This window comes from Salvelinus fontinalis, chromosome 8 (genome assembly GCF_029448725.1).
Source record: "Salvelinus fontinalis isolate EN_2023a chromosome 8, ASM2944872v1, whole genome shotgun sequence".
Lineage (NCBI taxonomy): Eukaryota > Metazoa > Chordata > Actinopteri > Salmoniformes > Salmonidae > Salvelinus > Salvelinus fontinalis.
Window position 1 is genome coordinate 24,770,013 of NC_074672.1, and position 27,281 is coordinate 24,797,293.

The window sequence follows — 27,281 nt, forward strand, 5'->3', positions numbered from 1 at the left end:
TGTCAGAGTTTCCTAGTTCCGAATAGAACATGAACGTGGCAATATTATTGGCATACATCCCATCCCACATACTGCTTTATGTTTAATGTCAAACAAGTTAAATAACTTGAAATGGATATTACGAAATCGCATTTAAAGCCTAATTTCTACTGGATAAAAATTGCCACTTTACATCTCGGCCGATGCAAGACGAATATTCCATCGAAGATAACTGACTTGGCTAGTTAAATAAAGGTTACATTAAAAAATATGTTTTTTTTTCACAATGGCGCGTTCCTCTGCCCAGGTGTTGCTGGCGCCTGCCAGATCTTACAATAGTACTCCACCGGGGGTGCTGAGCGCACATTTGGGTGTTACTGCGTGTGACGTTAGTGTCACCTGGTCAATGTTTACATCCATAATAGTGGTGAAATCTATTGAATGTGTATGGGGGGGAAACGAGAAGGTAACAACATATACGATTTCAACATAATTTTGAGAAGTACAGTTGACACTATAAAGCAGCGTCGATTAAACGTCACTTCCATAAGGTAAAGACAGCTGCTTCGTATTTCTTTGTTAGCTCCAACCAGACCATAATTTATCTTCTCTGCATCGCAGCTCTTCATAGACGACATCAACAGAGACAAAGGTGATACTTTTTTATGTAGCTCACATTGCGGCTGCAGTTTGTGCACGTCTTGGTTGGTTGTTGATAACAAAGCCTTATCAAACTATTTGAAATAAGGCATAACAAAACACTATGACGAATGCGTATGAAATCCTGACCTAAATGTTGGTTGCAATAGTTTTGGTGGCAATGAGAATATTTATGTAATACAGACTCTTTTGTTATTCAGTGGCGCAGCTGTATTTTGTGTGTTCGTTGATTGGTGGGAAATATGCCTCTCTACCACCGTCACTAGGATTCTCGTGTAATGTGGCAGTGCCACCGGCCGACTACTGGTGAAAACACAGGGAAAGGGCTTATTTGACTTGTTTATGATATACGAACTTTATGAAAGACTTGAAGAAAGTGGTTATAAATCAGGCCTGTATTTTACACACACCTTCAAGACCCTAAAAGACAAATTATTTTCTCTAGCTACCACTTGGCTCTGTTGAATGCAGATGGAAAATAACATTTTTTTAAATATTTTTTATAATGTCCCAAGTCAGTGGTTAATCCAAATATAGCAATAAAAAGTTATTATCTGGAGCCTGAGGTCAGCATTGCAGAAAATACAGAAGCTGGTATGGATCATTGGGGAGATGAGGGGGATAACTTATCAATACTTGACACCTTTTGTCTGACTCCAGATTCGTTAAACCAGCCTGATCTCTCAAACTTACATTCCATTTAATCTCTCTCTCTCTCTTCTCTCTCTCTCTGTGTGAGACTGCGAAGATGGGAGGAGCAGTGAGTGCGGGGGAGGACAATGACGAGTTGATTGATAACCTGAAGGAGGCCCAGTACATCCGTTCGGACCTAGTGGAGCAGGCCTTCAGGGCCATCGACCGGGCCGACTACTATCTGGAAGAGTTCCGGGACAGCGCCTACAAGGACCTGGCCTGGAGGCACGGCAACATCCACCTCTCAGCCCCCTGCATCTACTCAGAGGTGATGGAGGCCCTGGACCTCCAGCCTGGCCTTTCCTTCCTCAACCTGGGCAGTGGCACGGGCTACCTCAGCACCATGGTGGGACTCATACTGGGTGAGTCAGGACAACACAAACCTCACCTGGCCAGGTGAAATCTAGGCTGGGTGAAAAAGGATAGACTTGCTCCAGATTCACTAGATATTCTCAAAACTTTGGTGACTTAAATTAGATAAGTGCATTGCAATGGAGCAAGGGAGGCTGAGCACAATTCTTGCCATTGAGACTCTCAGCCACTTGTGGTCTCCACTGCTATACACAAGCCTGTGGATGTGCCCTGTTAAGGGAAAGAAAATGGAGAAGTGTAAATTATTGATGGACTCTCATTGTTGATGGACTGACTCTTTCCTTGTTTCTCATCCTTACTGTAGGTCCATTTGGAGTGAACCATGGTGTGGAGCTGCACCAAGATGTCATTGAGTATGCATACCAGAAACTGGAGTTCTTCATCAAGACCAGCGACAGCTTCGACAGGTAGGAGGGTTTCATGATGAGAGAGCTGGAGAGAAGGTGATAGAAAGAGAAAGGAGGTCAACAGAGCAGAAGCTCCTATAACTCTGGTATAATGCCATCAGGCGCAACCAGTTAAATGTAATTACTCTGTAACAAGCTAGTAAGATAAGTTATTGTGAGTAGGCTACTCACCACACAGAGTAAGTCTGTGTCTTCGGGGTACAGGGCACATTTATTCTGGGTTAGGTGTCGTTGATAAGATTGTCGAGAAAACTGTTTTGGGAATACTAAAGGTATCCAAGAAACATCAGACTGGAATGGGGGAAACGTGTGTTTCTGTGTGTGTGTGTGTGTGTGTGTGTGTGTGTGTGTGTGTGTGTGTGTGTGTGTGTGTGTGTGTGTGTGTGTGTGTGTGTGTGTAGGTTTGAGTTCTGCGAGCCCTGTTTCGTGATAGGGAACTGTCTGGAGATAGCCCCAGAGAGTGGTCAGTATGACCGGGTGTATTGTGGAGCTGGGGTGCAGCGGGAGCAGGAAGACTACATGAAGAACCTGCTCAAAGTAGGAGGAATCCTAGTGCTGCCATTGGAGGAAAAGGTCAGCATGTGTGCACACCCACAAACTATACAGTGCATTCGGAAAGTATTCAGACCCCTTGATTTTTTCCAGAGTTTGTTACGTTACAGCCTTATTCTAAAATGGATTAGATATTTTTTTCCCCTCTATCTACACACAATACCCCGTAATGACAATGCAAAAACAGGTTTTATGAATTTTTCCCCAATGTATATAAAAAACACGTACATAAGTATTCAGACATTTTTTGTGTGTGTGTGGGGGGGGGGGGGGGGGGCATAATATACTGTAAAGCCACCAGGAACTCAGCTCCAAGTGATTTTGATAAAATAAATCTGTTCCCAAGTATTCCCACAAATAATAGAGAGACACGTGATCATGAACAAATGTAAGCAAGGTTTGAAATGATTATGTCTTAGTCAAACATTATCTGTTTGGGCTTCTTGCGGTCAATTTGCAGTCTACAAATTATTTGTCATTATGTTCCCGGCCCCCCGACCATCTGCTCAAGAAAGAAATCGGCCCGTGGCTGAATCTAGTTGATGATCCCTGAACTAGAATAATCTCATCTCTTCACCCAGTGCTATTTTTAGAATTTGAATCTATTCTGGTGTCTTGTGGTTTCATCTCCCCTGTCCCTTGCATTCTCTGTTATAGAGTTTGTGTTGTCTCATCTTTCTTGGTCCTGCTCCTAACACATTTTGACACTTGTTTCATTTGTGTGTAGCTAATGCTCTGTGCTCCATTTGTGACTTGGGTTTAGAGAAAGGCTCCATATAAATGCACTTTTTTTCTCTTCCTATTACAGTGCATTCAGAAAGTATTCAGATCCCTTGACTTTTTCCACATTTTGTTACATTTTAGCCTTATTCTAAAATAGATGAAATAGTTCCCCCCCTTCTCAATCTACACACAACACCCCATAATGACAAAGCAAAAACAGGTTGTTAGAAATGTTTACAAATTTATAAAAAATGAACTGAAATATCAGATTTACGTAAGAATTCAGACCCTTTACTCAGTACTGTGTTGAAGGACCTTTGGCAGCGATTACAGCCTTGAATCTTCTTGGGTATGACGCTACAAGCTTGGCACACCTGTAATTGGGGAGTTTCTCCCAATCTTCTCTGCAGATCCTCACAAGCTCTGTCATGTTGGATGTGGAGTGTCAGAGCTATTTTCAGGTCTCTCCAGAGATGTTTGATCAGGTTCAAGTCCGGGCTCTGGCTGGGCCACTCAAGGACATTCAGAGGCTTGTCCCGAAGCCACTCCTGCGTTGTCTTGGCTGTGTGCTTAGTGTCGTTATCCTGTTGGAAGGTGAACCTTTGCCCCAGTCTGAGGTCCTGAGCGCTCTGGAGCACGTTTTCATCGAGGATCTCTCTGTACTTTGCTCTGTTCATCTTTCCCTCGATCCTGACTAGTCTCCCACTCCCTGCCACTGAAAAACATCCCCACAGCATGATGCTGCCACCACCATGCTTCACCGTGGGGATGGTGCCAGGGATCCTCCAGACATGACACTTGGCATTAGGGCCAAAGAGTTCAATCATGGTTTCATTAGACCAGGGAATGTTGATTCTCATGGTCTGAGAGTCCTTTAGGTGTCGTTTGGCAAACTCTAAGCGGGCCGTCATGTGCCTTTTTACTAGAGGTCGACCGATTAATCGGAATGGCCGATTAATCGGGGCCGATTTCAAGTTTTCATAACAATCGGAAATCGGTATTTTTGGGCGCCGATTTGCCTTTTTTTTCTCTTCTTTTTACACCGTTATTTAATCTTTATTTAACTAGGCAAGTCAGTTAAGAACACATTCTTATTTTCAATGACGGCCTACGAACCAGAACGACCTTGTCAGCTCGGGGGATCCAATCTTGCAACCTTACAGTTAAATAGTCCAATGCTCTAACACTGATTACATTGCACTGCACGAGGAGCCTGCCTGTGCCCCGAATGCAGTAAGCTAAGGTAAATTGCTAGCTAGCATTAAACTTATCTTATAAAAAACAATCAATCAATGACTGTCATTGCTCCAATGTGTACTTAACCATAAACATCAATGCCTTTCTTAAAATCAATACACAAGTATATATATTTAAACCTGCATATTTAGCTAAAAGAAATCCAGGTTAGCAGGCAATATTAACCAGGTGAAATTGTGTCATTTCTCTTGCGTGCATTGCACGCAGAGTCAGGGTATATGCAACAGTTTGGGCTGCCTGGCTCTTTGCGAACTCATTTGCCAGAATTTTACGTAATTATGACATAACATTGAAGGTTGTGCAATGTAACAGGAATATTTAGACTCATGGATACCACCCGTTAAATAAAATACGGAACGGAATAAATGTTTTGTTTCCGAGGTGATATTTTCCGGATTAGTCAAAGGTATATGGTTTAGAGAGAAATAGTCGACGCGTTATAATTCCTGTAATAACTTGCGGCTGAACTTGAAAGGGGTTCCTTCGTTATTTTACCGTTCATGTCTTCCATAGAGAATGTCTTGATCTACTTCAAATAAGGTCTGTTTTTCGTGCAGGCTTAAACCACCTCGACGTTTTGATACGCGTGTAAATCTCACTCGGATAAGGTAACGTTTGACAACATATTTTCATAAATCCACTACAAAAAAAATGATCTTCGCTTATATTTAGCCAATATTGATCAGAGTTACTATGTACTATGGATATCAACACAGTTATAAAATTGGCAAGGTGGTGTAAGCCTACACGAAACACAGACCTTATTTTAAGTGAATCTAAAAATATCCTATGGAATAAATGAAGGAACCGCTTTTCAGATTTTGCAAGAAGGTGTCATGGGAATTATGACTCGCACTTTGGTCGTCAATTCTTACCATGCCCATTATTAAAATAGGATTTCCTGCATATAGAAATGACAGTTTTTGTTTTCAACATTCATCACAGGTAACTTAAACTCTATTTTTATTCAAACAGTTGAGAGTATTTGGCTCCTAAGCAGACTCTTCAGTATCATTGTCACTTCAGAGCTGTGTGTGTATTTATGTATTATATTAAGTTAAAATAAAAGTGTTCATTGTTCATTCAGTATTGTTGCAATTGTCATTATTACAAAAGTGTGTGTGTGTGTATGATATATATATATAAAAAAAAAAAAATTAATATAAATTGGCCGATTAATCGGTATCGGCTTTTTTTGTCCTCCAATAATCGGTATCGGTGTTGAAAAATCATAATCGATCGACCTCTACTTTTTACTGAGGAGTGGCTTCCGTCTGGCCACTCTACTATAAAGGCCTGATTAGTGGAGTGCTGCAGAGATGGTTGTCATCTGTAAGGTTCTCCCATCTCCTCTACTAAGGAACTCTGGAGGCCTGCCTAAGTGACTATCGGGTTCTTGGTCACCTCCCTGACCAAGGCCCTTCTCCCCCGATTGCGCAGTTTGGCCGGGCGACCAGCTCTAGGAAGAGTCATAGTGGTTCTAAACTTCTTCCATTTAATAATGATTGAGGCCACTGTATTTTTAGGGACCTTCAATGCTGCAGAAATGTTTTGGTACCCTTCCCCAGATCTGTGCCTCGACACAATCCAGTCTCGGAGCTCTACGGACAATTCCTTCGAACTCATGGCTTGGTTTTACTCTGACATGCACTGTCAACTGTGGAACCTTTTATATAGACAGGTGTGTGCCTTTCCAAATCATTTTCAATTAATTAAATTTACCACAGGTGGACTCAAATCAAGTTGTAGAAACAAATCAAGTTGTAAAAACATCTCAAGGAAAATCAATGGAAACAGGAGTTCAATTTCGAGTCTCCTAGCAAAGGGTCTAAAAACATATTTATATGTATGTATGTAGGTATGTAGTTCTGTTCTTGTCTATTGATGTTCTGTATTGTCATTCTGTATTATGTTTTGTGTGGACCCCAGGAAGAGTAGCTGCTGCTTTTGCAAAAGCTAATGGGGATCCTAATAAAATACCAAATAAGGTGTTTGTTTATTTTTGAGAAATTAGCAAACATTTCTAAAAAACAGTTTTTGTTTTGTCATTATGGGCAATTGTGTGTAAGTTGAGACATTATTATTTATTTAATCAATTTTAGAATAAGGCTGTAACAAAATGTGGAAAAAGGGAAGGGTTCTGAATACTTTCCCGAATGCACTGTAGATATATTTATTAACCCTGCTTAATAAAAAAACAAAAACATTTCCAGTACACATTAACACATCATTGTCCTTCCTCTACTTAGTTGACCAAGATTACTCGAACAGGTTACAACAGCTGGGAGACCAAAAAGATCATTGCTGTGTCATTTGCCCCACTGGTGTTGCCCAAACACAGAGACAACAGTAAACCTAAAGCAGTGCCTTTACGTAAGTACTGTACTAGCATATCTGTCATATAATTGTCTTTGTAGCAGAGGTAGTTTTCCAAGTGAGCCTTTTGTGTGATGAGTAGCCATGTTGGAGTTCTAAACCCCTATTCGCAAAGCGTCTGAGTAGTGGTGTGCTGATCTAGGATAAAACATTTTATTTTAGATTATAAAGAATACAACAGGGGGACCTGATAGGGGAGGCAGAAGCAAGGCACTTAACCCTAATTGCTCCAGGGTCGCCGTTGATAATGAGTGAACCCTGGCCATGACCCCACTCTCCGAGGGTGTCTCGGGGGAGTTAGGATTTGCAAAAAATATAAGAAATATAGGCACCCTCGAAATTATTATTATAGCTCAGCACTCCTACTCTGAGAGGATTTGTGAATACAGGCCCTGGAGACTCAAGAGACTGGGGAAGGAGGCAGGAGGTGAAAGCAGCTGAACACTGTTGTCTCAAATGCATGTTGGAATAGTTAGAAAATGAGAATGCAGAACTTCCATCACTTACTATGTGGGGAGGGTGAAATGGTTTCATCTTGTGGTGTGTGTGCCTCCTCAGCGACCATGTTTAAGGTGCGGACTCTGCAGGACTTGGCTCGCATTTCTATCCGCCTGACGTTGAAGAAGACAGTGGCAGGGCCAGGGCCGTTGCCCAGGAGGAGGATGGCCCACAGCGGGGAGCGGTTTCGACGGAGGCAGGCCCAACACCATGGCTCCACCTTGCTCTCCAACCGCTACGTATTCATGAGCCGCCTCATCCCCGGGCCGATGGACAACAACAACCGCTCTGGAACCGACACTGAAGAAGAGCAGGAGGACGAGGTGGAAGAAGAGGGGGACTGCAGGGTTCTAGGAGATCCTGAGGAAGAGGAGCAGGAGGAACAGGAGAGGAGGGAGGGCGGTTCCCTTCTACATGAGGCTCCAGTGAACCTGCTAAGAGAGAGGATCCTGGGTCTGCCGCTCCCTGAGCCTCTGAAGATGTACCTGCTTCACTACAGAGAGAAGTAGGGAGGGACAGGAGACGTGAAGCTGTGCGCCCATTCTATAACTTGTTCCCATCCCTATGCCCTTGTTGACTCCCCTTTTTGGAATCAGAAGTAATGGATGTGTAAGAAATAGGCTGATAACTCCAGTGGAATGGCTGAAATGAGTTCCCACTATTTTCTATACAGCCTACCTAATAAGTTGCAAGTCAACAGGTGAATTTGAAATCAACCCCTAAAAACGTAATGTTGAAATGAATATCTAGAAAAATTGGATAAGTAGAAGCAATATAATAATGGCACCATCTCCCCCTCCTGATAGCCCAGGTACACGTATCCAGAGGTGTCTAGGCGGTAACGGTTGAGTTGGAAAAACAAGGATGGCGAGTTAGGGATTGGAAGCTTACTTCGTCAGCCCCAGAGACGTCACCACCACCAGCCTCCTAGGACTATCCCAACTCCTCTGAACACTGAATACTCATGTCACTCAATGCCCTACCTGTGAACTCCATCTACCCATCTTCTGTCTTGTGCCTGACCGTGGCACCCAGTTTCCAAGTCCTTCTTTATTCCCTTAGAATTTTGTAAATGTGATTGTTTGGAAAATTATGCTTTTGACTGTGACCGAACAATTCAGTGGAGCCTTTGAGATGGACTTACACGTACTGAAAGCCCCAAATGTTGTGGAAATATTTTCTCATTCTGTGTTCATATCTTACTGCATTGAATGTACTTGGTGAAAGCAGGGAATTCGTTGAGGCCATTTCTGTTCAGGCACATGTCGAGGGCTCCAGGCATTAAAGTATAGTAACACATTTTTGCACACAGGTATAGAAATGAAATGACCACATTGTCAAACAGCATTATCCAAATTCATTCATTTCGTGAATTCTTTAATCAAATCTTTTCAAATAATGGGAGACTGTAGAACACCCCTGGATTAGGGATAAAAAGTGAATGAGTGTGGGATAGCAATTTACCATTGGGTTCTTAATGCAGAACTGTAATCAAAGTAGTGAAGAATGTATGTGTATCCACCTGTGAAGGAATTTAAGTACTAATTGGTCTACATTGGAACTTCAGTGTAATGCTCTTTGATGGTGTTTATCGGTTGTTTATAAAATGTTTTGTCTTATGTTCTCAGTGCCAATTTTCTCCAGCGCTGACCGGCTCCAAATGTTTCTTGCGGTTCCGTTCTACAATGTGTCAAGTTGTTCAGCGGAAGTAAAAATGATGTATTTAGAATAAATATCTACGTGTGACAAAATGTTTGGAAAAGGACTGTAGTGTGACGATCATTAAAATAAGTTCAACTATACTGCAAGCAAATTAAAAAGTTGTATTGCTTAATACCAGACTGCTTGATTAGTTTTGAATATTGTGCTTAGCTGCAGAGTATAGTCTTGACTTGAAGGAAAGCAATTACAAAAAAACAGAACGTAATTTATGCTTGCTTTAATGATTTAAAAAAATATTTATTTGCAAGAAAGAGACTAGAACAAATTCCCCAGAGAGGAAAACAAAAACAATAACAAACGGCCACCATTTTCACACTGAACTGATGACAGGTGTCAAGATGAGGTAAATGTTTTTTTGAGAAAAGAAAAAAAGGCACAATTTACAAATCAACCGTGCCAAGTAAATTCACATTAATAATTATAATACAAAATAATAAAAGGCATTAGAAAAAATAAGCAACAAAATACAGACCGATTGTATAATACAAGGCATCACCCTGCCCGTGTTCCACCCTCTTACGGGTGGAACATGTCGAAGCCTAAGTCCCACACCCTTGTTTCTCTCACAAGTCCTGGGTGTGTTAGGTTAGTTAACAGTTTATACATGGAGCAGGTATGCTGAAGGTGGCACACCAAACCACCAACACTGTAGCAACATCAGAGAAAGCGCCTATCTGACCACCAAGCAGGATACACACAGTTTGGAGGGGCCGATGCAGTCGTCGTGGCAGAAGGCCCCGCAGCCCTGGCACATGATCATGGCCTTGAGGCGGCAGGAGCACTTGAGGGCCACCTCCTCAGCGGCGCTGTCTGCGAACGCCTGGATGCTGAGCGTGGCGCTCTGGCTGGCACTGTGGCGCTGACGCAGCTGTAGGACGCCATCGGCAATGCTCCTCGAGAAGCCGCTGCCATCTACCACAGACACGTTGGCCGTGTAGCTGAAGCCGGGCGCCGACACACTGCTGCCTCCGCCCTGCTTGGGCAGCTTACCATAGAGCTGGAAAGGGAGGGAGGAGATCGAAGAGGAGGATGAAGATGAAGAGGGGGAGGTGGAAGAGTATTGAGCTTTGCTTTGCGCCTCCTTCTTAGTCATGCGGGCTAAGGACATCTCCATGTTCAGCAGTCCCTCCATAGCTCCACCTCCAGTCAGGTAACCGTCCATAGAGTTCACTGCCTCCTTTTTGGTGACCACCACACCTGGCCCTCCACCTACCATGGGGCCAGAGGGGGAGGTTTTGGCAAGAGCTTGACAAGAGGGCCGGGAGGTGACCTCGCCTTTCACGCTGGGTGCGGGCGAGAGCTGCTGTTGGTGCGGGGGGTGGGGTTTGGAAGGGTGCCAGTTTATCTTGACAGTGGGGACCACCTCAGTGGTGCAGAGGTCCGGGGTGGCCCGGGGCTGAGCAAGATTGTTGTGGTGCCTCTCTGGAGACTCTCTGATGACAGCCGACTCTTGGGAGTTCCGTCTGGAGGAAGAGGACGAAGAAGAGAGGGATGTGATGACGGGCACGGCCCCAAGGGGCACAGCGCCACCTGGCTGCTGGAACAGGTACTGCTGCATGGCCGTGGCCCGAGAGGAGGCCTCCTCCAGCAGGCAGGCCATGCGGGAGGGCACTGTGCCCGGGGGAGAGGACCCGAAGCTCCGGCTTGCTCCAGGGGAGCCTCCTCGGCCAACAGGGGACTTCTGCTGGTTCTGAGAGGACAACTCAGGGACCAGGGACTCCCCCGTATGGGCCTCTGTGGGGCCCCTGAAGCGAAGGCCCGGATTCCTGGTCTGTTGCTGCCGGCTGAGCTGGGACTGGGGGGCTGGCTGGTGCCCCCCTGGCAGGCGGTTGATCTCTAGCTTGCTAGACGAGTGCGTCTGCGGCAGGACTTTCTCCATCGGGAGGCTGCCTTGAAGCAGCTGGGTGACCAGAGGATTGTTGGCCTCCACTGTGGACACAGGCCGGGCCGAACTAGGGAGCCTCTTGGAGCCAGCGGTGGGGTGGATGGGAGAAGGCTTCAGCCCCAGCCTACAGTCCTCCTCAGCCGAGCCCCGGCTGGACGCCTTGTAGTCATCCATTGGGTCCGTTTTGTGCCCCCTCTGGGTTTGGGAGTGTGGCGCAGCGAGAGTCTGTTGGTCTGGGTGGGGAGTGCATTCAGGCTGCGGCTGCTTTAGGCCTGGCTGTATGAGACTCTGGCTGGGCAGGCCGTTGGGGAAGCAGGGCTGGATGACTGTTTGGCTGTGGCCGTGGTGGTTGGACACGTGAGCATGGATGACCGGCTGCTGGATCTGCTGTAGAGGGGGGCTGCAGATCACAGGCTGGCCGTGGGCCTGCTGAGACAACCTTTGGAGGTGCTGGATGTTGCCGTTGCGCTGAGCAGGCAGGCGGTGGCTCCACATGCTCAGGTGGGGCTCCTCCTCCTGGCTCTCGTTCTCGCAGTCGGAGGCCGTCTCCGTGGAATCGCTGTGATGCCCTGCTTCGTCCTCTCTGACTGAAGGTGGGAGACGAGGGAGGGAGGCTGTATCTCTCCCCCTCTCCGGGGGCCGCGACTGCTTTTCGCTCTGGCTGTGGCCCTCTCTGGCCGGGGTGGGGGGGTTCTCTTGTGGCCCCACGTGGTGGGAACCATGTTGGATGACACCCCCTCCTCCCCCAGCCAGGGACCTGATCACATCCACTCCCTGGGCCCCGAACCTGGGCAGAGAATCTGGGATGGAGGTGGGAGCCAGGGGACCATGTTTGGCCGTTGTCCTGTCACAGTCGTCCCCCTCGCCCCGCCCTCTGAGGTGGCTGGACACAGACTCAGGCTCCAGCAGCACTGCCTTGTCCGAGAGTCCGTTGGAGGTGCCTTTGACTGGTGGTGGTGTCACATCTTCCCCACTCAGCTCCCCTGGTCGCTCCTCCGGGGTGGTTGGGGATGGAGTGGGGGTCTGCGGGGGCTCGGAGAAGGATAGGGAGGGGTTGGAGGAGGTGTACAGGGAGGGGGACGAGGCAGCTGTGTTGGGGGTGGGGGTAGATGAGGGCTCTAATTTGGACTGCTGTAGTTGTGTTCCAGGCGGATGAGAGCCCGCAGGCGATCCCTGCTCCTCCACGTCTCCTGTTCCTCCGGGCTCGACGGGTCCAGGGTGCTCTCGCGTTCGTCTTCCACTGCTGCGATCCTGTAGCCCAGCACCAGCCCTGCCCCCGCCCGGCCCTGGTCCATCCCCAGTGGCTGCAACAGCAGCAGCGGCCTCGCGCTGGGCCCGGGCCTGCTGGGCGCGGGCTTTGATGTCCGCCAGGGTGCGCGCCCCCGTCCCCGAGCGCCGCGAGCCCTCGCCGGGGGGCACGATGCGGGGACAGATCTGGTAGGTTGGCGGCCCTTTGACCCAGGGCGGTTTGATTCTGGAGAGTTGAATCTGGAGGGATACAGACAAGGAGAACATATCAAACATGGATTTTACAAAGGCCATATAACAGACATTCGCATCCATTGCTTGGCTAAGAATTCCACACCGAAACCCAGTCAATCATCACTAATGATTTACCATCTTCAGAGAAGGAAGTTGGTTTTTGGCAAGGTGGCTTGACATTTTTGTTGGAGACAAATCACAATAATCAAACTTACTTTACAGATTGTGGATTCCAGGTCGTAGGAAATTGAGTGCCTGCTACTGCATCACTACAGCCACAATAAAGGGTTACAATTAAAAATGGTGACCTCATACCCGGATAGGTGGGACCTTGGGCTCCTCTGCTGTCGGCTGCGGCTTTTCCGTGTGAACTCCGTCGATTGTGGTACGAAAGGACTGACGATCTTCCATTCGCGGCCTCTTTTCGGGGAAGCTGGAGAAGGCCTGGGGCTCGTCTGGCCTCCTCTTCTGCTCCTTGGTGGCCTGGGAGGAGGTGGCGATGATGGGGGTGGGGCTGGCTGCAGGGCTGCTCTCCCGGCTGCTGGTGGTTGTGCCCCCCGTGACCATGGAGGCCCCGTCGTCCAGTGGATCAGCGGTGGCAGCGGCCGTGGAGGAAGAAGAGGATGAGGAGGAAGAATCCAAGCCGGCGGTGAACCCCCCCTGTCTCTCTGAGTTGGAGGAGGGAGATGAGGAAGGGGAGGAGGACGAAGAGGAGGAGGAGGAAGACGAGGAGGAGGGAGAGGAGGTTGAGGCGACGGCAGGTGCAGGCTCTTCGGGGAGCAGGCGGGCGGTGACTTCAGGCTCATCGGAGGTGCTGATGGATACGTTGCTGGGACTGGGGGTCGGGGTGGGCACAGGCATGGTCACAGATGGGAGCGCAGGCACAGGGGAAGGGCAGGGCACGGGCTCTAGGGAGGCACACTGGGCCGGGTCCTCCAGTTCACAGTCGGCCTGCAACACCACATCTCCCTGCATCGTGGTGGCCTCTGGGATGGGCAAGGGGACAGAGGCAACAGAAGCTGCATCTAAAGTGAGCGTGCCTTCCAGCTGCTTGGAGGACTGCAGGGTAGGGGAGTTGGTCTTACAGAGGGTGCGTTGCGCCCTGCGTCTCAAGTCTGCCCGCGTTCGCCGTCTCATCCTGCCATCGCGCCTCCGCCTGCCCACATTGCGGCGCTTGGGCGTTCCCGCCGCCACCAAGGCCACCTTGCTGTCCAGAACGCTGGTGGCAGCATCGGCCGCTTCGCTCATCGTCAACTTCAGAGACTCTTCTCGGGTCAGGCCAGACCTGCAGCAATAGAACAACATTAGTATAAAGGGTATATACACTTTTTTAAAAGACACTGTTATACAGTTGAAATAATCAAGTACATTTGCAAATGGTCCATGGAATAACAGGGAGCTTAAAAAAATAACAGCCGATGTTGTGGAAGTTCAGAAGACTTACTTTTGACCATGGTACTCCTCAAAGAACTTCTCCTTCCATGCCTCCACTTTCTTCTCTTTCTCCATCTCCTGGCGGAATCGCACCTGCATCTCATGGGTGAACTCCCCTGAGCAGGTCAAACAATATTGGATTAACCTACAGATAACTGGCTATAGCGTTTTATATAATACCTTCATGTATTGACTGATTCTGTTTCCCCTGGTATTTGCATGGTATTTAGTAGGAAGCTGTGACAGCATCAATGGGTACTTTCTGGTACTGAATACCCAAGAGACAGTAATTCATGGGTTATTATTGTACACCATGTTATTTCTAGAAAAATACCTGGCAATTTCTGTAGAGTAAAATAAATTGCTAGCGAATTAACTCTTGAAAGGAAAGAGTTCCCCACCTGTGTAGCCAGTCACTAACCCCTAGTCACGTGATATCAGTGGGCCTTTATACCAACCATAGTATATAATTAAGTAAGTAGGTACTAACCCTCAGCAAGCCTTTCCTTCCAGCTCTGGGAGGCGTGAGTGAAGAACTCATTGTTGAGAGCTGAGTTACTGAGGCGAGCCAGACCATCAGGTCCAACCTGGAGAAGGAGGAAGACAGGACATACTGGGTTACATTCACAGACAGAGCTGTACGAGAAATCCAAAAAACAATATGGCACAGAAATTATGAGACATGATGGGCTGGACTAAAAAGGCACACTCCAATAGAGAATCTCCATTGAAAAATCTTTTTAGTCCGGGGAAAGGTTTAACCTGGGTCCGGGAAACTGTCCTTGAGTTATACAGTTGAAGTTGGAAGATTACATACACTTAGGTTGGAGTCATTAAAACTCATTTTTCAACCACTCCGCAAATTTCTTGTTAACAAACTATAGTTTTGGCAAGTCGGTTAGGACATTTACTTTGTGCATGACACAAGTAATGTTTACAGACAGATTATTTCACTGTATCACAATTCCAGTGGGTTAGAAGTTTACATACACTAAGTTGACTGTGCTTTTAAACAGCTTGGAAAATTCCAGAAAATTATGTCATGGCTTTAGAAGCTTCTGATATACTAATTGACATCATTTGAGTCAATTGGAGGTGTACCTGTTGATGAATTTCAAGGCCTACCTTCAAACTCAGTGCCTCTTTGCTTGACATCATGGGAAAAGCAAAAGAAAATCAGGCAAGTCCCCCCCCAAAAAAATTGTTGACCGCCACAAGTCTGGTTCGTCCTTGGGAGCAATTTCCCAACGCCTGAAGGTACCACGTTCATCTGTACAAACAATAGTACGCAAGTATAAACACCATGGGACCACGCAGCCGTCATACAGCTCAGGAAGGAGACGCGTTCTGTCTCCTCGAGATGAACGTACGTTGGTGCGAAAAGTGCAAATCAATCCCAGAACAACAAAGGACCTTGTGAAGATGCTGGAGGGAAAAAGTATCTATATCCACAGTAAAACGAGTCCTATATCGACAGAACCGGAAAGGCCACTCAGCAAGGAAGAAGCCACTGCTCCAAAACCGCCATAAAAAAGCCAGACTGCGGTTTGCAACTGCACATGGGGACAAAGATCGTACTTTTTAGAGAAATGTCCTCTGGTCTGATGAAACAAAAATAGAACTGTTTGGCCATAATGACCATTGCTATATTTGGAGGAAAAAGGTGGAGGCTTGCAAGCCGAAGAACACCATCCCAGCCGTGAAACACTTCACAAAATAGATGGCATCATGAGGACGGAAAATTGTGGATATATTGAAGCAACATCTCAAGACATCAGTCAGGAAGTTAGAGCTTGGTTGCAAATGGGTCTTCCAAATAGACAATGACCCCAAGCATACTTCCAAAGTTGTGGCAAAATGGCTTAAGGACAACAAAGTCAAGGTATTGTCAAGGTAGTGGCCCTGACCTCAATCCTATAGAAAATTTGTGGGCAGAACTAAAAAAGCGTGTGCGAGCAAGGAGGCCTACAAACCTGACTCAGTTACACCAGCTGTGTCAGGAGGAATGGGCCAAAATTCACCCAACTTATTGTGGGAAGCTTGTGGAAGGCTACCCAAAACATTTGACCCAAGTTAAACAATTTAATGGCAATGCTACCAAATATTAATTGAGTGTATGTAAACTTCTGACCCACTGGGAATGTGATGAAATAAATAAAAGCTGAAATAAATCATTCTCTCTACTATTATTCTGACATTTCACATTCATAAAATAAAGTGGTGATCCTAACTGACCTAAGACAGGGAATTTTTACTAGGATTAAATGTCAGGAATTGTGAAAAACTGATTTTAAATGTATTTGGCTAAGGTGTATGTAAACTTCCGACTTCAACTGTAAATGATGACTAGGATTATAAATTATGAGCAAGATCCCTCACCTGGCGGTCGACCTCAGGGAGGAGCTGCAGGAGTTGCTGTTGGGAGTGGGCTGGGAAGGCAGAGAAGGTGCGCATGTTGATGAGAGCCCTGATGTTGGTGTTGACCAGGATAGAGCCGGGCGTCTCAAAGTCCACCTCCACCCCGCCTCGGCTCCTCTTCATGGGCCCTGCAGACAAACACAACCACAGGCCCGCAAGTGGCTAATGCTATCCAATGGATATGGGTTTAAAACTCAAATCATTCAACTAACAGCAAGCACAGCATGGCCGTTCCATTGCAAGCCAACAACTCCAGTTAAGAGCCAGCAGCACAGCCATTCAGGCGTTTAGTTTAGCAGCCAACACAATCACAACAGCTATCAGTCAGTGAACGGTTAAGTATGTCCTGGCTGGGTAGCCAGTGTTGGGATAGCTAGCAGACCCTGGCATTCAGTTAGCAACCTGCAATGCACTGCTGTTCAGTTAGCATTAGTGACCAATGCAACCCTGACAATGTTAGCGTCCAGCGTACTATTGGTTAGCTACCAAATCACCCTGTCAGTCTGGGATTGACCCAAAGTCCAGGTTTGACGCTTATTCGTAGACAGCTGGCCTGTGTAGAAACTGAGACATACATCCAATAGTTCTACAGTTTGTGTACTATGTCCAGATTATGTTGTTTGACCTCTTCATTTGTGACAGCTAAATTCATAATATATACAGATTTGTCAAGTTTTTTACAGTTCAGGTTCCATCAGGCATATCTCTTTGCCAAAGGTGTCCTGAACAATGATGAAAGGAAAATAAACTGGCTTACAACTGGAAGAGGGAGGGGTTGGTGTTTTAGGGTTTACTGGAGGGAGGTTGGTTGGGTTGGATATTATACCCGGGTCTAACCCCTGTACCTGAGTGGTAGCCACGCAAGCTCTTGAAGTGCTGGGGGCGTTTCCAGCTAGCCAGCTCGGGGCGGGCACGGAGCGTGGGGCCTGGACCCCCCCTAGAGTCTTCCCTGCGCCTCCCCGCTGCTCCTGAGGGGGAGAGGTGGGGGGAGGGGGAGCCTGGTGAGACACTCCGGTCACGTGTGTGAGGGGGGACTTACGAGCAGGAAGGCGGGGGTGGGCAGGTCAGGCAGACAAGCCAAAAGGGGAGGCAGCAGAGCCCATAGCACGGGGTGGGGGGGATTGGGACAGGTGAGCAATACAGACAAAGCAAAGGGAGCAGTTACCCAGTCCCACATCAACACAGAGAGAGCAGGGTGGGGGGTAGGGTGGAGCAGAAATCTCAGAAAGAGCTCCCCCACCTCATAGATAGCAATTGGGTTTACTGGGCAGCTAAATGTAAGGCGGGAGGGAAGGACTGATATGAGACTGGAATTTCCAGGTGCACATAAAAGAAGCGGGGAGGACAGAAGTTGCACTCAGACAATGAGTGGCTAGGAGGGTTATTCTGCACGCAGAGACTGACAGACAATCAGCCACAAGAGGGGAGGGTTTCAGGGGATCCTCAGAATGAGAGAAAGACTCTGGGTGCACGAGGAGCACGGTCAAAACTGCACACAGGTCACATTTCAGTCAACACGAAACCTGCAGGAACACTAGCCATTCCTACACTTTCTTCCCATAGATAGCACTAAAACAGTTTAAAGGCCATTCACAGACGGTGTTTTTATTACCCAGAGCTTACTGAGAAACTTGAAGTTACAGTCTAAGAGTGCTGCTGCAAAAGTAAATAGGCAACACATAAATAAAAAGACTGGCAAAGCAGTAGAGGCCCATGCTGGGTGAGAAATGGTCCAAGCCCACTGTAGGAATATGACTCAGAGGTGTCTGTGTGTGTAATGCTACAAATTCTGCAAACATTTTTTTCCCAGGAAGAGGTTGTGTGTGTGTGGGTACAGCGAGATGGGGTTAGGGTAGCAAAGGGGCTAGCAGAGAGAAGTGCTCACCTGATGGGACGTGTTCACCATTGACCTTGAGTGGAGTGAGGACCACCCGCGGCATCATCACAGCCTTCTTCCTCTGTCTGCTCGACTGCAGAGAAGGAGAGAAACGGACATAGTGAGAGGTAATAGAATGCTGAGGTTATCACTAAGCCAGACATAAAGGGGATCTGCAATCATTTCCTATGCATGTAGTATAAAAAACTCTTTCGACTCAACCTACGCACAACCACTTATAATATCCCTATTGAGCAACAGTACACATACAGACAGCCCAGGTTGAGGGGGTAAAGCGTACCTGTCTGGATCGACTTAGTCGGGTCTGTGCCTGGGCCTCAGAGCGCACCTGTCCAGAGACTCCAGATCTACTCAGCCTGGTCTGGGGCTCTGTGGAGCAGGAGGCACTGGACGAGCTCTCATCTATGGATGCTGTGAGGGGTAGAGGGGGCTATGGTCAGATACCAAATTGTTCTCTCTTTACTGGGTTCCAAATGGTTTAGTCGATGATAAATGGTCCATGGACAACAAACACTGAAAATAAGGTTTTTCACACTGCACATGTATTGGTTTCCGTTATCACAATTGGTGGTGTTTATCATCTAGCACTTTTCAGCCATACACTCAGATAAACAGGAGCTCACCCAAATAAAATGTTTATCTTTAAAAAAAACTTTAAAAAACAGATCTAAGCCACAGTTGGCAGTTTCATGTGCACCCGTAACCACAGCAACAATCAGATCCTAAAAATAAGAAAAATTGTCTCTGGTTTGCAGTTGTTTAAAAACACTTCAATTTATTCTATCATAGGCATGCTCTTTTCGCCTTTATCACGACACGTGTTGTTTTCAAAGTGCCTTTGAACAGGGCAGTCAGAGATTTAATAGTGATGCGTTCGATATGTGTGCTTAATAAAGACCATTGATGTAGTAGTATAAACAAACGGTGGATAAACTGTAAAAGGGCAGTTGATAAGATGGGTGGTGATTAATGTAAACTTCAACAATGTTAATTTACAGTGGATGTAAACACCAAATAAAAAGGGCATTTACTCTCCACTAAATGATCACTGATGAAGGCATGTGGTGATCACAACCATACACACCATCGTTCTCTCCACTGGCTGCAACTATTTCCATGGAGTCACAGCTCTCTTGCTCCACACCTTCCGTTGGCCCTGCTGTTGCTGCGTTAGCAGTAGCCAGTGTACTGGCTTCGGCTGTCTCCGCCTCCGTGGAACTCTTGGTCCACTGCAGAGCGTTCTTCTGCAGAGGGACAGTCAGAAGAGAGATTGCTATCACAAACATGCATGTGTGTGTATTCCAGATATGGTTTGTATGAGGTTTATTAGGGGTAGGGATAAGAGGTGCGTGTTTGAGATATGAGTGTGTGGATTGGGCTGGTTCCATACCTTCAAGGTAAACAGACTCATCCTGCCAGGAAGCTTAAAGAAGATGCTGTTTTTTACTCTGTCCCCCCTCACCTGGGAGTGCAGCATGGTCACCAGACAGGCCAGAGGGGCTGTGCCACTGGTGGACAGAGAGAGAGAAACAGGGTGGGGTGATGGAGAAAGAGTGGGGAGAAGATGACTGAAGCAGAACAATACCTATGGTATGCAAAGAGACAGCTAAACATAAAATGGAAATATTGTCCCTTTGTTCTTGTGCCATCTTACCTTCTGTTTTTGTTGAGCATATTGTGGATCAGGCCAGGTAGAGATCATGGAAGAATTGTGAAAAATGTGAGTCAAAGTTGAAACATTCCTTTCTCATGGATATTCTCATAACATAGACTTATTTTACATAAAACATGAGTGCTTCCGCCTCCCGGGTGGCGCAGTGGTCTAGGGCAGTGCTAGCTGCGCCACCAGAGTCTCTGGGTTCGCGCCCAGGCTCTGTCGCAGCCGGCCGCGACCGGGAGGTCCGTGGGGCGACGCACAATTGGCCTAGCGTTGTCCGGGTTAGGGAATGTTTGACCGGTAGGGATATCCTCGTCTCATCGCGCTCCAGCGACTCCTGTGGCGGGCCGGGCACAGTGCGCGCTAACCAAGGAGGCCAGGTGCACGGTGTTTCCTCCGACACATTGGTGCGGCTGGCTTCCGGGTTGGAGTCGCGCTGTATTAAGCAGTGCAGCTTGGTTGGGTTGTGCTTCGGAGGACGCATGGCTTTCGACCTTCGTCTCTCCCGAGCCCGTACGGGAGTTGTAGCGATGAGACAAGATAGTAATTACTAGCGATTGGATACCACGAAAAATTGGGGAGAAAAGGGGATAAAATTTAAAATTAAAACATGAGCGCTTCCATTCTTGGTTTTGTTGCTGGTATACATTACCATAAAGATGGGCTTTAAAGGTATAATGCGAGATTCTGGCATTTAAGCCCTTGTTCTACAGTTGAAGTCGGAAGTTTACATACACTTCAGCCAAATACATTTAAACTTAGTTTTCACAATTCCTGACATTTATTACTTGTAAAAAATCCCTGTCTTAGGTCAGTTAGGTTCACTACTTTATTTTAAGAATGTGAAATGTCAAAATAGAGAGAATGATTAATTTCAGCTTTTATTTCTTTCATCACATTCCAAGTGGGTCAGAAGTTTACATACACTCAATTAGTATTTGGTAGCATTGCCTTTAAATTGTTTAACTTGGGTCAAACGTTTTGGGTAGCCTTCCACAAGTTTCCCACAATAAGTTGGGTGAATTTTGGCCCATTCCTCCTGACACAGCTGGTGTAACTGAGTCAGGTTTGTAGGCCTCCTTGCTCGCACACGCTTTTTCAGTTCTGCCCACAAATTGTCTATGGGATTGAGGTCAGGGCTTTATGATGGCCGCTCCAATACCTTGACTTTGATGTCCTTAGACCATTTTGCCACAACTTTGGAAGTATGCTTGGGGTTATTGTCTATTCGGAAGACCCAAGCTTTAACTTCCTGACTGATGCCTTGAAATGTTGCTTCAATATATCTACATAATTTTCCATCCTCATGATGCCATCTATTTTGTGAAGTGCACCAGTCCCTCCTGCAGCAAAGCACCCCCAAAACATGATGCTGCCACCACCGTGCTTCACGGTTGAGATGGTGTTCTTCAGCTTGCAAGCATTCCCCTTTTTCCTCCAAACATAACGACGGTCATTATGGCCAAACAGTTCTATTTTGTTTCATCAGACCAGAAAACATTTCTCCAAAAAGTACGATCTTTGTCCCCATGTGCAGTTGCAAACCGTAGTCTGGCTTTTTTATGGCGGTTTTGGAGCAGTGGCTTCTTCCTTGCTGGGCGGCCTTTCAGCTTATGTCGATATAGGACTCATTTTACCGTGGATATAGATACTTTTGTACCTGTTTCCTCCAGCATCTTCACAAGGTCCTTTGCTGTTGTTCTGGGATAGATTTGCACTTTTCGCACCAAAGTACGTTCATCTTGAGGAGAGAGAACGCGTCCCCTTCCTGAGCGGTATGCCGGCTGCGTGGTCCCATGGTGTTTATACTTGCGTACTATTGTTTGTACAGATGAATGTGGTACCTTCAGGCATTTGGAAATTGCTCCCAAGAATGAACCAGACTTGTGAAGGTCCACAATTTTTTTCTGAGATCTTGGCTGATTTCTTTGATTTTACAATGATGTCAAGCAAAGAGACACTGAGTTTGAAGGTTGGCCTTGAAATTCATCCACAGGTACACCTCCAATTGACTCAAATGATGTCAATTAGCCTATCAGAAGCTTCTAAAGCCATGAAATCCTTTTCTCGAATTTTCCAAGTTGTTTAAAGGCACAGTCAACTTAGTGTAAGTAAACTTCTGACCCACTGGAATTGTGACAGTGAATTATAAGTTAAATAATCTGTCTGTAAACAATTGTTAGAAAAATTACTTGTCATGCACAAAGTAGATGTCCTAACCTACTTGCCAAAACTATAGTTTGTTAACAAGAAATTTGTGGAGTGGTTGAAAAACGAGTTTTTATGACTCCAACCTAAGTGTATGTAAACTTCCAACTTCAACCGTACTTACCCAGAATCAGATGAAATTGTGGATACCATTTGTATGTCTCCGCGTGCAGTATGCTACTGTAGCATTGCTATTGTACCTGTAGACTTCCAGTCATTGCGCTAACACTAGTTAGCTGTAGTTTTGCAAGCCAATGCTAACTTAATTCATACTGTCTGCAGAATCATAAAATGGTATCCACAAGTTCATCTGACTCTGGGTAAGTGGTAGAACAAGGGCTTAAATGCCAGAATCTCGCATTATCCCTTTAATTAAATATGTGTGTGTGGTGGTTGTTTACCTCATTTCCTTGAGCCCCTTGGTCTGTATAACATGCAGGATCTGCTTGGGCGTCATGGGGGCATCAGAGAAGTTCTCTAGAACCTGGAAAAATTACAGTCAGTCATGAACATGTTATAGCCCATACAGATACAATTTAAGATATACCTCCAACTATACCATACATCCAATAAGTGAATACAGCAGCTTGAGAAATATCTGGTGAAAAAGGGCAACAAAATGTGAACTCCATACCTTATGAATGGAAGATTCACAAAAGGCAGTGTATAAAACTATCGTCCATTTATTAAAATGTTTCAAAACGCCTGAGTTAACCACTCAAGCTTTGTCAGCAGAAAGCATGTGGCTTTAATATCCACTAAGACAGTGAAATAGCACAACACACCCACAACTAGGCCTATCCCTCCAGGAGAACCAATTCATATAAACGTACTATAACAATTTAAATAAGTGATATTGTGATAAATAAGTGGGTAAATGCTGATTGCCAGCTATGGTGAAAAAAATAACGCTCACTATACTTTCAATGCATTTTTACACAAAAGGTGGGTAAACACTCACGCAAAATAAAAAGGTGTGTAAACAATGTTTATCCTCCACTACACCACTAATTCTAATAAAGTGACATCACTACATAGCCTAGCAGCATTTGTGGTTTTAAGTGCCACCTCCACTCCCTTAAAAATACTGTGAATTATTGATTAATTTCCATTAATAAGACCAGAGATAGGTGCTTGAGGTTGTGCGATTAATCCAGCGCCTCTCAGTGTGTCGTCATGACAGGATGCATGAGAAGGAACAACACAACACAGACTGGGTAGTATAGCGCTGCTTCAAATTAACCCAAGGACACACATGCAGGAAATTGGACGAAGAGGAAAGGGTATTTCAGTCAGGGAGACCAGCAGACAAATCCGACTCCAAGCACACAACACACACACTGACAACACAGGCACACACTAAAGATGCACATCACAATAGAGCAACAGTATGCACCATGATTCGGTGAGGCGTTGATTACAGAATACTAAGACATGTGGCATTCAATGTAACAATTATGTTGTCCATGCCCCTGTAGAAAAAGGAAACTGAAAACAGTCTCTGAGGAACTCAAGGGGCCAGATGGTGGATAAGTTAGACCTATCAGGGTTCTCTGCAATCTGTGGAGAAAAGAACCTGCCCAGTCATGCATGGAGAAAACCCATCACATACCACTACCAAACTCCTGATTAATGCCATGGCAGATAGATTATTTTGATTTACTGCAGATAGGCCTATATGAAAATTATAAACTAGCCTACAGACTGTGCTTATGGTTGTCTAGGCAACATGACATTGTTGGTAATAGTATGAAAAGTGTCTTGAAGGTTCTCCTTTTTTGTATGTGGTGTTATGCAACGCTAAATGGATTTGTTCCATATGGTGATGTGTGTCCTCTATCTAGTTGAAGATACAATTTCACACCGGCCCATCCCCATTTATCTGAATGTGTGAGCGTGCAAGCTAGGTATTTGTGTGTTTCACTAGCGGTTCTCAAACCATGCTTGAAAATCAATTTCTTTTGTTTACATCTCTTATCACTAAATCGGTCTGTTATTCCTGTATGCCCCAGAGAATAATGAGAAGCTAGCATGGCCTAGCACAAGTTTCAGAACACACTGGACTCACCTCAGCCTATGAATATTGTTTAGGCTCCCCAAAAGCTAGCCTAGCCAAAACATTCGCACCACAAGATTCTGCAGTGACATATGGGCTTCGGATATAAATACATGCATTCCCCACACAGTGAAAACCAAAAATGGCACTGAGCTATGTAGCGCTGCCGTGGCGTGCAAGGATGCTGATAGGCAGGGAACAGAAAAATAGGGTCTGGCAACAGAATAGAGCCCCACCCTAAAATTTAAGTAACTTCCACACCCATATTAGAAAGGAGAAATTAGCCAAAGTTGAGCTATAATGCATCTGCAATATGCATGCACAATATAAAACATGGTAGGCTTTATAGCTATGTGAACTGAATAAAACGTGTCATTAACTACATCAAGTTCAAAATCCTCAAGAAACACCAATGATACTGCTATGCAACACAGCCTCATCTGGCAGTTGAGTCGCAGAAGAGGGGTCTGCCTACCATTTAAATTTATGGACTGTTGCCGAATGCAGACCGTTTACAGCAGTAAATGGGCACTGTGTGTTAGGGCTCTGCATAACTACACAATGTAGGTGCCTGATTATCCTACTCAGCATCAAGACACAGCTCTGAGTGGCAACCTCATGACATTCCCAATCGTATATCCTTTTTACACACAATTTTAATCCAAGTACTCTCTGATACAATATAAATAATTTTATCTACCGCATATAGTAGACCTGTATATTTAGAACACTCTACAAAGCATAGAGAATAGGGTGTCTTGTTGCTGAAGAAAACATAATGGAAAACTGAATTACAATAAAATGTTGCAATGGTCATTGAAGAAAGCCAAAAGAGGACTTGCATTACACAAGAACACAGACATGATTTGTATACCATTGGGTAGTAACGTTAGCTGGAAGCCTACAAGCAACTTCTTAGCAGTCTTATTTATCAATATGGCTAAATAAGAACTTTACATACATACACCAGCTTAGCTATCCAATAACCATGATGATAGCTACATAAAGACAACTGTATCCATCTTTGAATGGTGGTAGATAACATTAGCTAAGGCTTGGGGTGGTATTCCCCTGACCCTTGCTCTGACCATAACCAGAGGGACCTGTCTAAATGTGTTAAAATAAGAGCAGACAGTGTAATCAACGTTAGCTTGGGTGGATAACTCTGAAATTGTTATTTGTTTACATTTTCAATTAATGGTGGTACCACTGGTAATCTGGCTAGTTTACCAATACAGGGGGTTATGCTAACTCGCTAGCTAGCAAACAAAGGGTCAAACTGGAAGGCAGACGGTACCCGTATGTTAGCTATGCTCCTGTCAACAATAAGCGTTAGCTTAGATACAACCAGAGCCATCTAAATACATGACTCTGGCTACAACCACACGTGGAATGACTAACGTTAATCATATGAATAATACAATTATTTCGTTATCGGGGGCTCAATGCATTTACTCATTTCACTGTTAACATGCTGGCGATTTAGCTAAATTAATTTGAGATTATCCGAGCACTCCCTGCTAGCTAAAGTGCAGTGCCAACCAGACAGCCCAGGCTCCGACTAATATTTGTTTGGTTGCTGAGTGTTCGTCTTCCCTGTCAGTACATTAGCTAGTTACTATATTACAACTAAAGATAGTATTACCATGCGAGCCGCCTCAGCCCACGTGCGTTCCTTCTTTCTCTTCTGTTTGTCCTTCATTTCCTCCCCTCTAGTAGCTAGCTAGTTATCGGTTGCACCTCCAGCAGCAGCTAGTTCCTAGCAAGCTAAATACGGTCGGTGGATCAAGAAACCCCGAACTAGCAAGCTAACGTTAGCTGAACTGTTTCTCTCCGTTTCGCTAGCCTTCCCACCACGTAGTTGCTCGTTCTCTCGCTCGTCTGGTGCTCGGTAGGCACGCCTCTTGTTGAGCTAATTCATTTAGCTATATAAACTATTATTGTTCTACGCTAGTGCACGGTAACGCGCCTAAAGGCTAGTAATAAGCTAGCTAGCTAATAAACACATACGGGGGGCGCAGTAACGAGCGAGCGCCTCTCGTCTTGAAGCTACTACCACAGAGTTTCTAAACCTAGAGGGCCCAACATCGCGATACTTCCCAAGACTCTACCTATAGCTCAGTGGACTCAACAGACCAGACTGGGGTTTGGGAAGTCAAAGAGAGAAGTGGACAATTCTTCCTTAAATTGTTAGTTTTCTCGATTTCTGAAGGCACAACTTTAGATTCGAGCCAATGTCTTAAGTAGCTGATTGTGTTATAACTCCAACCTCAAACTGACACGTTTTAATTTTCGTCAAAACTAGTTTATATCGATGGACCGTTAGACCTGATGACGTGTTTCTGCGCATGAGCTTAGCTAGCTAACGTCGCATACTAAACCATATTGTTGTATTAATAAGGGTTCACAGCGAAGCTAACCTATTGCTTATCTCTCCTGTATTATTTTTTATTTTTTCTTGACATGGTCAAATAACTCAAGCATAAATGTGTAACTTTTTTCTAAATTGGCACAAAGTAACTGGCACAGAGTAACTTGGTAAAAGATTATGTCACAGATTGGCCTATAGGTGGCGCTGTTATAAGCAGTCTTACTTAACACACTCCAGCACAGTAGGTGGCGGCATGCAGATGAAACATTTGTTTGCTGACCGACATATTGGATGAAGAAGTCTCACTGACACCGAAGATAGAACAATGAGCCAGATGTTTCACTGGATGTATAAATCTGAAGCATCCAGTTAGCGTTTCCGCTCACCACCAAATATGGTGATGAGAGGAAGCCCAGTGGCCTGCATTGGAGAAGATGGCGCGAGATGGATTTTGGCCGACATTCCGCAAATGTTCTCATCGATGAAACATTTGATCTCAATACAGTTTTCTATTCCCAAAACTAGAATATGCTACGAACAGATTGGACTATGTTTTGTAGACTTTACCCTTTGCCAAAGTAAAAAAAAAAAATGCATTGTCTAGAAGGAGTGCACGAGCGAATTGAGTTATTGC

The 27,281-nt window shown here is 45.6% G+C and overlaps 2 protein-coding genes across 10 annotated transcripts; one reads left to right on the forward strand and one right to left on the reverse strand.

Annotated features, from left to right (window-relative positions):
• Positions 1-354: 354 nt before the first annotated feature.
• LOC129860939 (protein-L-isoaspartate O-methyltransferase domain-containing protein 2-like) lies at positions 355-9,356 on the forward strand. 7 transcript variants are annotated; one of them, XM_055931889.1, is made up of 7 exons: positions 371-445; positions 563-631; positions 1,379-1,694; positions 2,009-2,111; positions 2,513-2,684; positions 6,893-7,016; positions 7,578-9,356. In XM_055931889.1, the coding sequence occupies exons 3-7, from the start codon at positions 1,388-1,390 to the stop codon at positions 8,024-8,026; spliced, it is 1,155 nt and encodes a 384-aa protein (XP_055787864.1). In that variant the 5' UTR covers positions 371-445; positions 563-631; positions 1,379-1,387; the 3' UTR covers positions 8,027-9,356. The 7 variants fall into 7 exon arrangements, with proteins under 7 accessions (XP_055787860.1, XP_055787861.1, XP_055787862.1 ...); XM_055931890.1 differs by having other exon boundaries at positions 1,388-1,694; XM_055931885.1 differs by having other exon boundaries at positions 355-631.
• An 85-nt stretch (positions 9,357-9,441) lies between these two features.
• Positions 9,442-26,590, reverse strand: LOC129860938 (polycomb group protein ASXL1-like). 3 transcript variants are annotated; one of them, XM_055931881.1, is made up of 12 exons: positions 25,922-26,590; positions 22,622-22,704; positions 19,746-19,863; positions 19,440-19,599; positions 18,636-18,766; positions 18,344-18,428; positions 17,304-17,426; positions 16,420-16,586; positions 14,531-14,627; positions 14,051-14,156; positions 12,922-13,891; positions 9,442-12,612 (listed from the first exon to the last, which is right to left on the reverse strand). In XM_055931881.1, exons 1-12 carry the CDS (start codon positions 25,976-25,978, stop codon positions 9,910-9,912), a joined length of 4,800 nt encoding a protein of 1,599 aa, XP_055787856.1. In that variant the 5' UTR covers positions 25,979-26,590; the 3' UTR covers positions 9,442-9,909. The 3 variants fall into 3 exon arrangements, with proteins under 3 accessions (XP_055787856.1, XP_055787857.1, XP_055787858.1); XM_055931882.1 differs by having other exon boundaries at positions 20,010-22,704; positions 25,922-25,937; XM_055931883.1 differs by lacking the exon at positions 17,304-17,426 and having other exon boundaries at positions 25,922-26,589.
• Between the last annotated feature and the right edge of the window lie 691 nt (positions 26,591-27,281).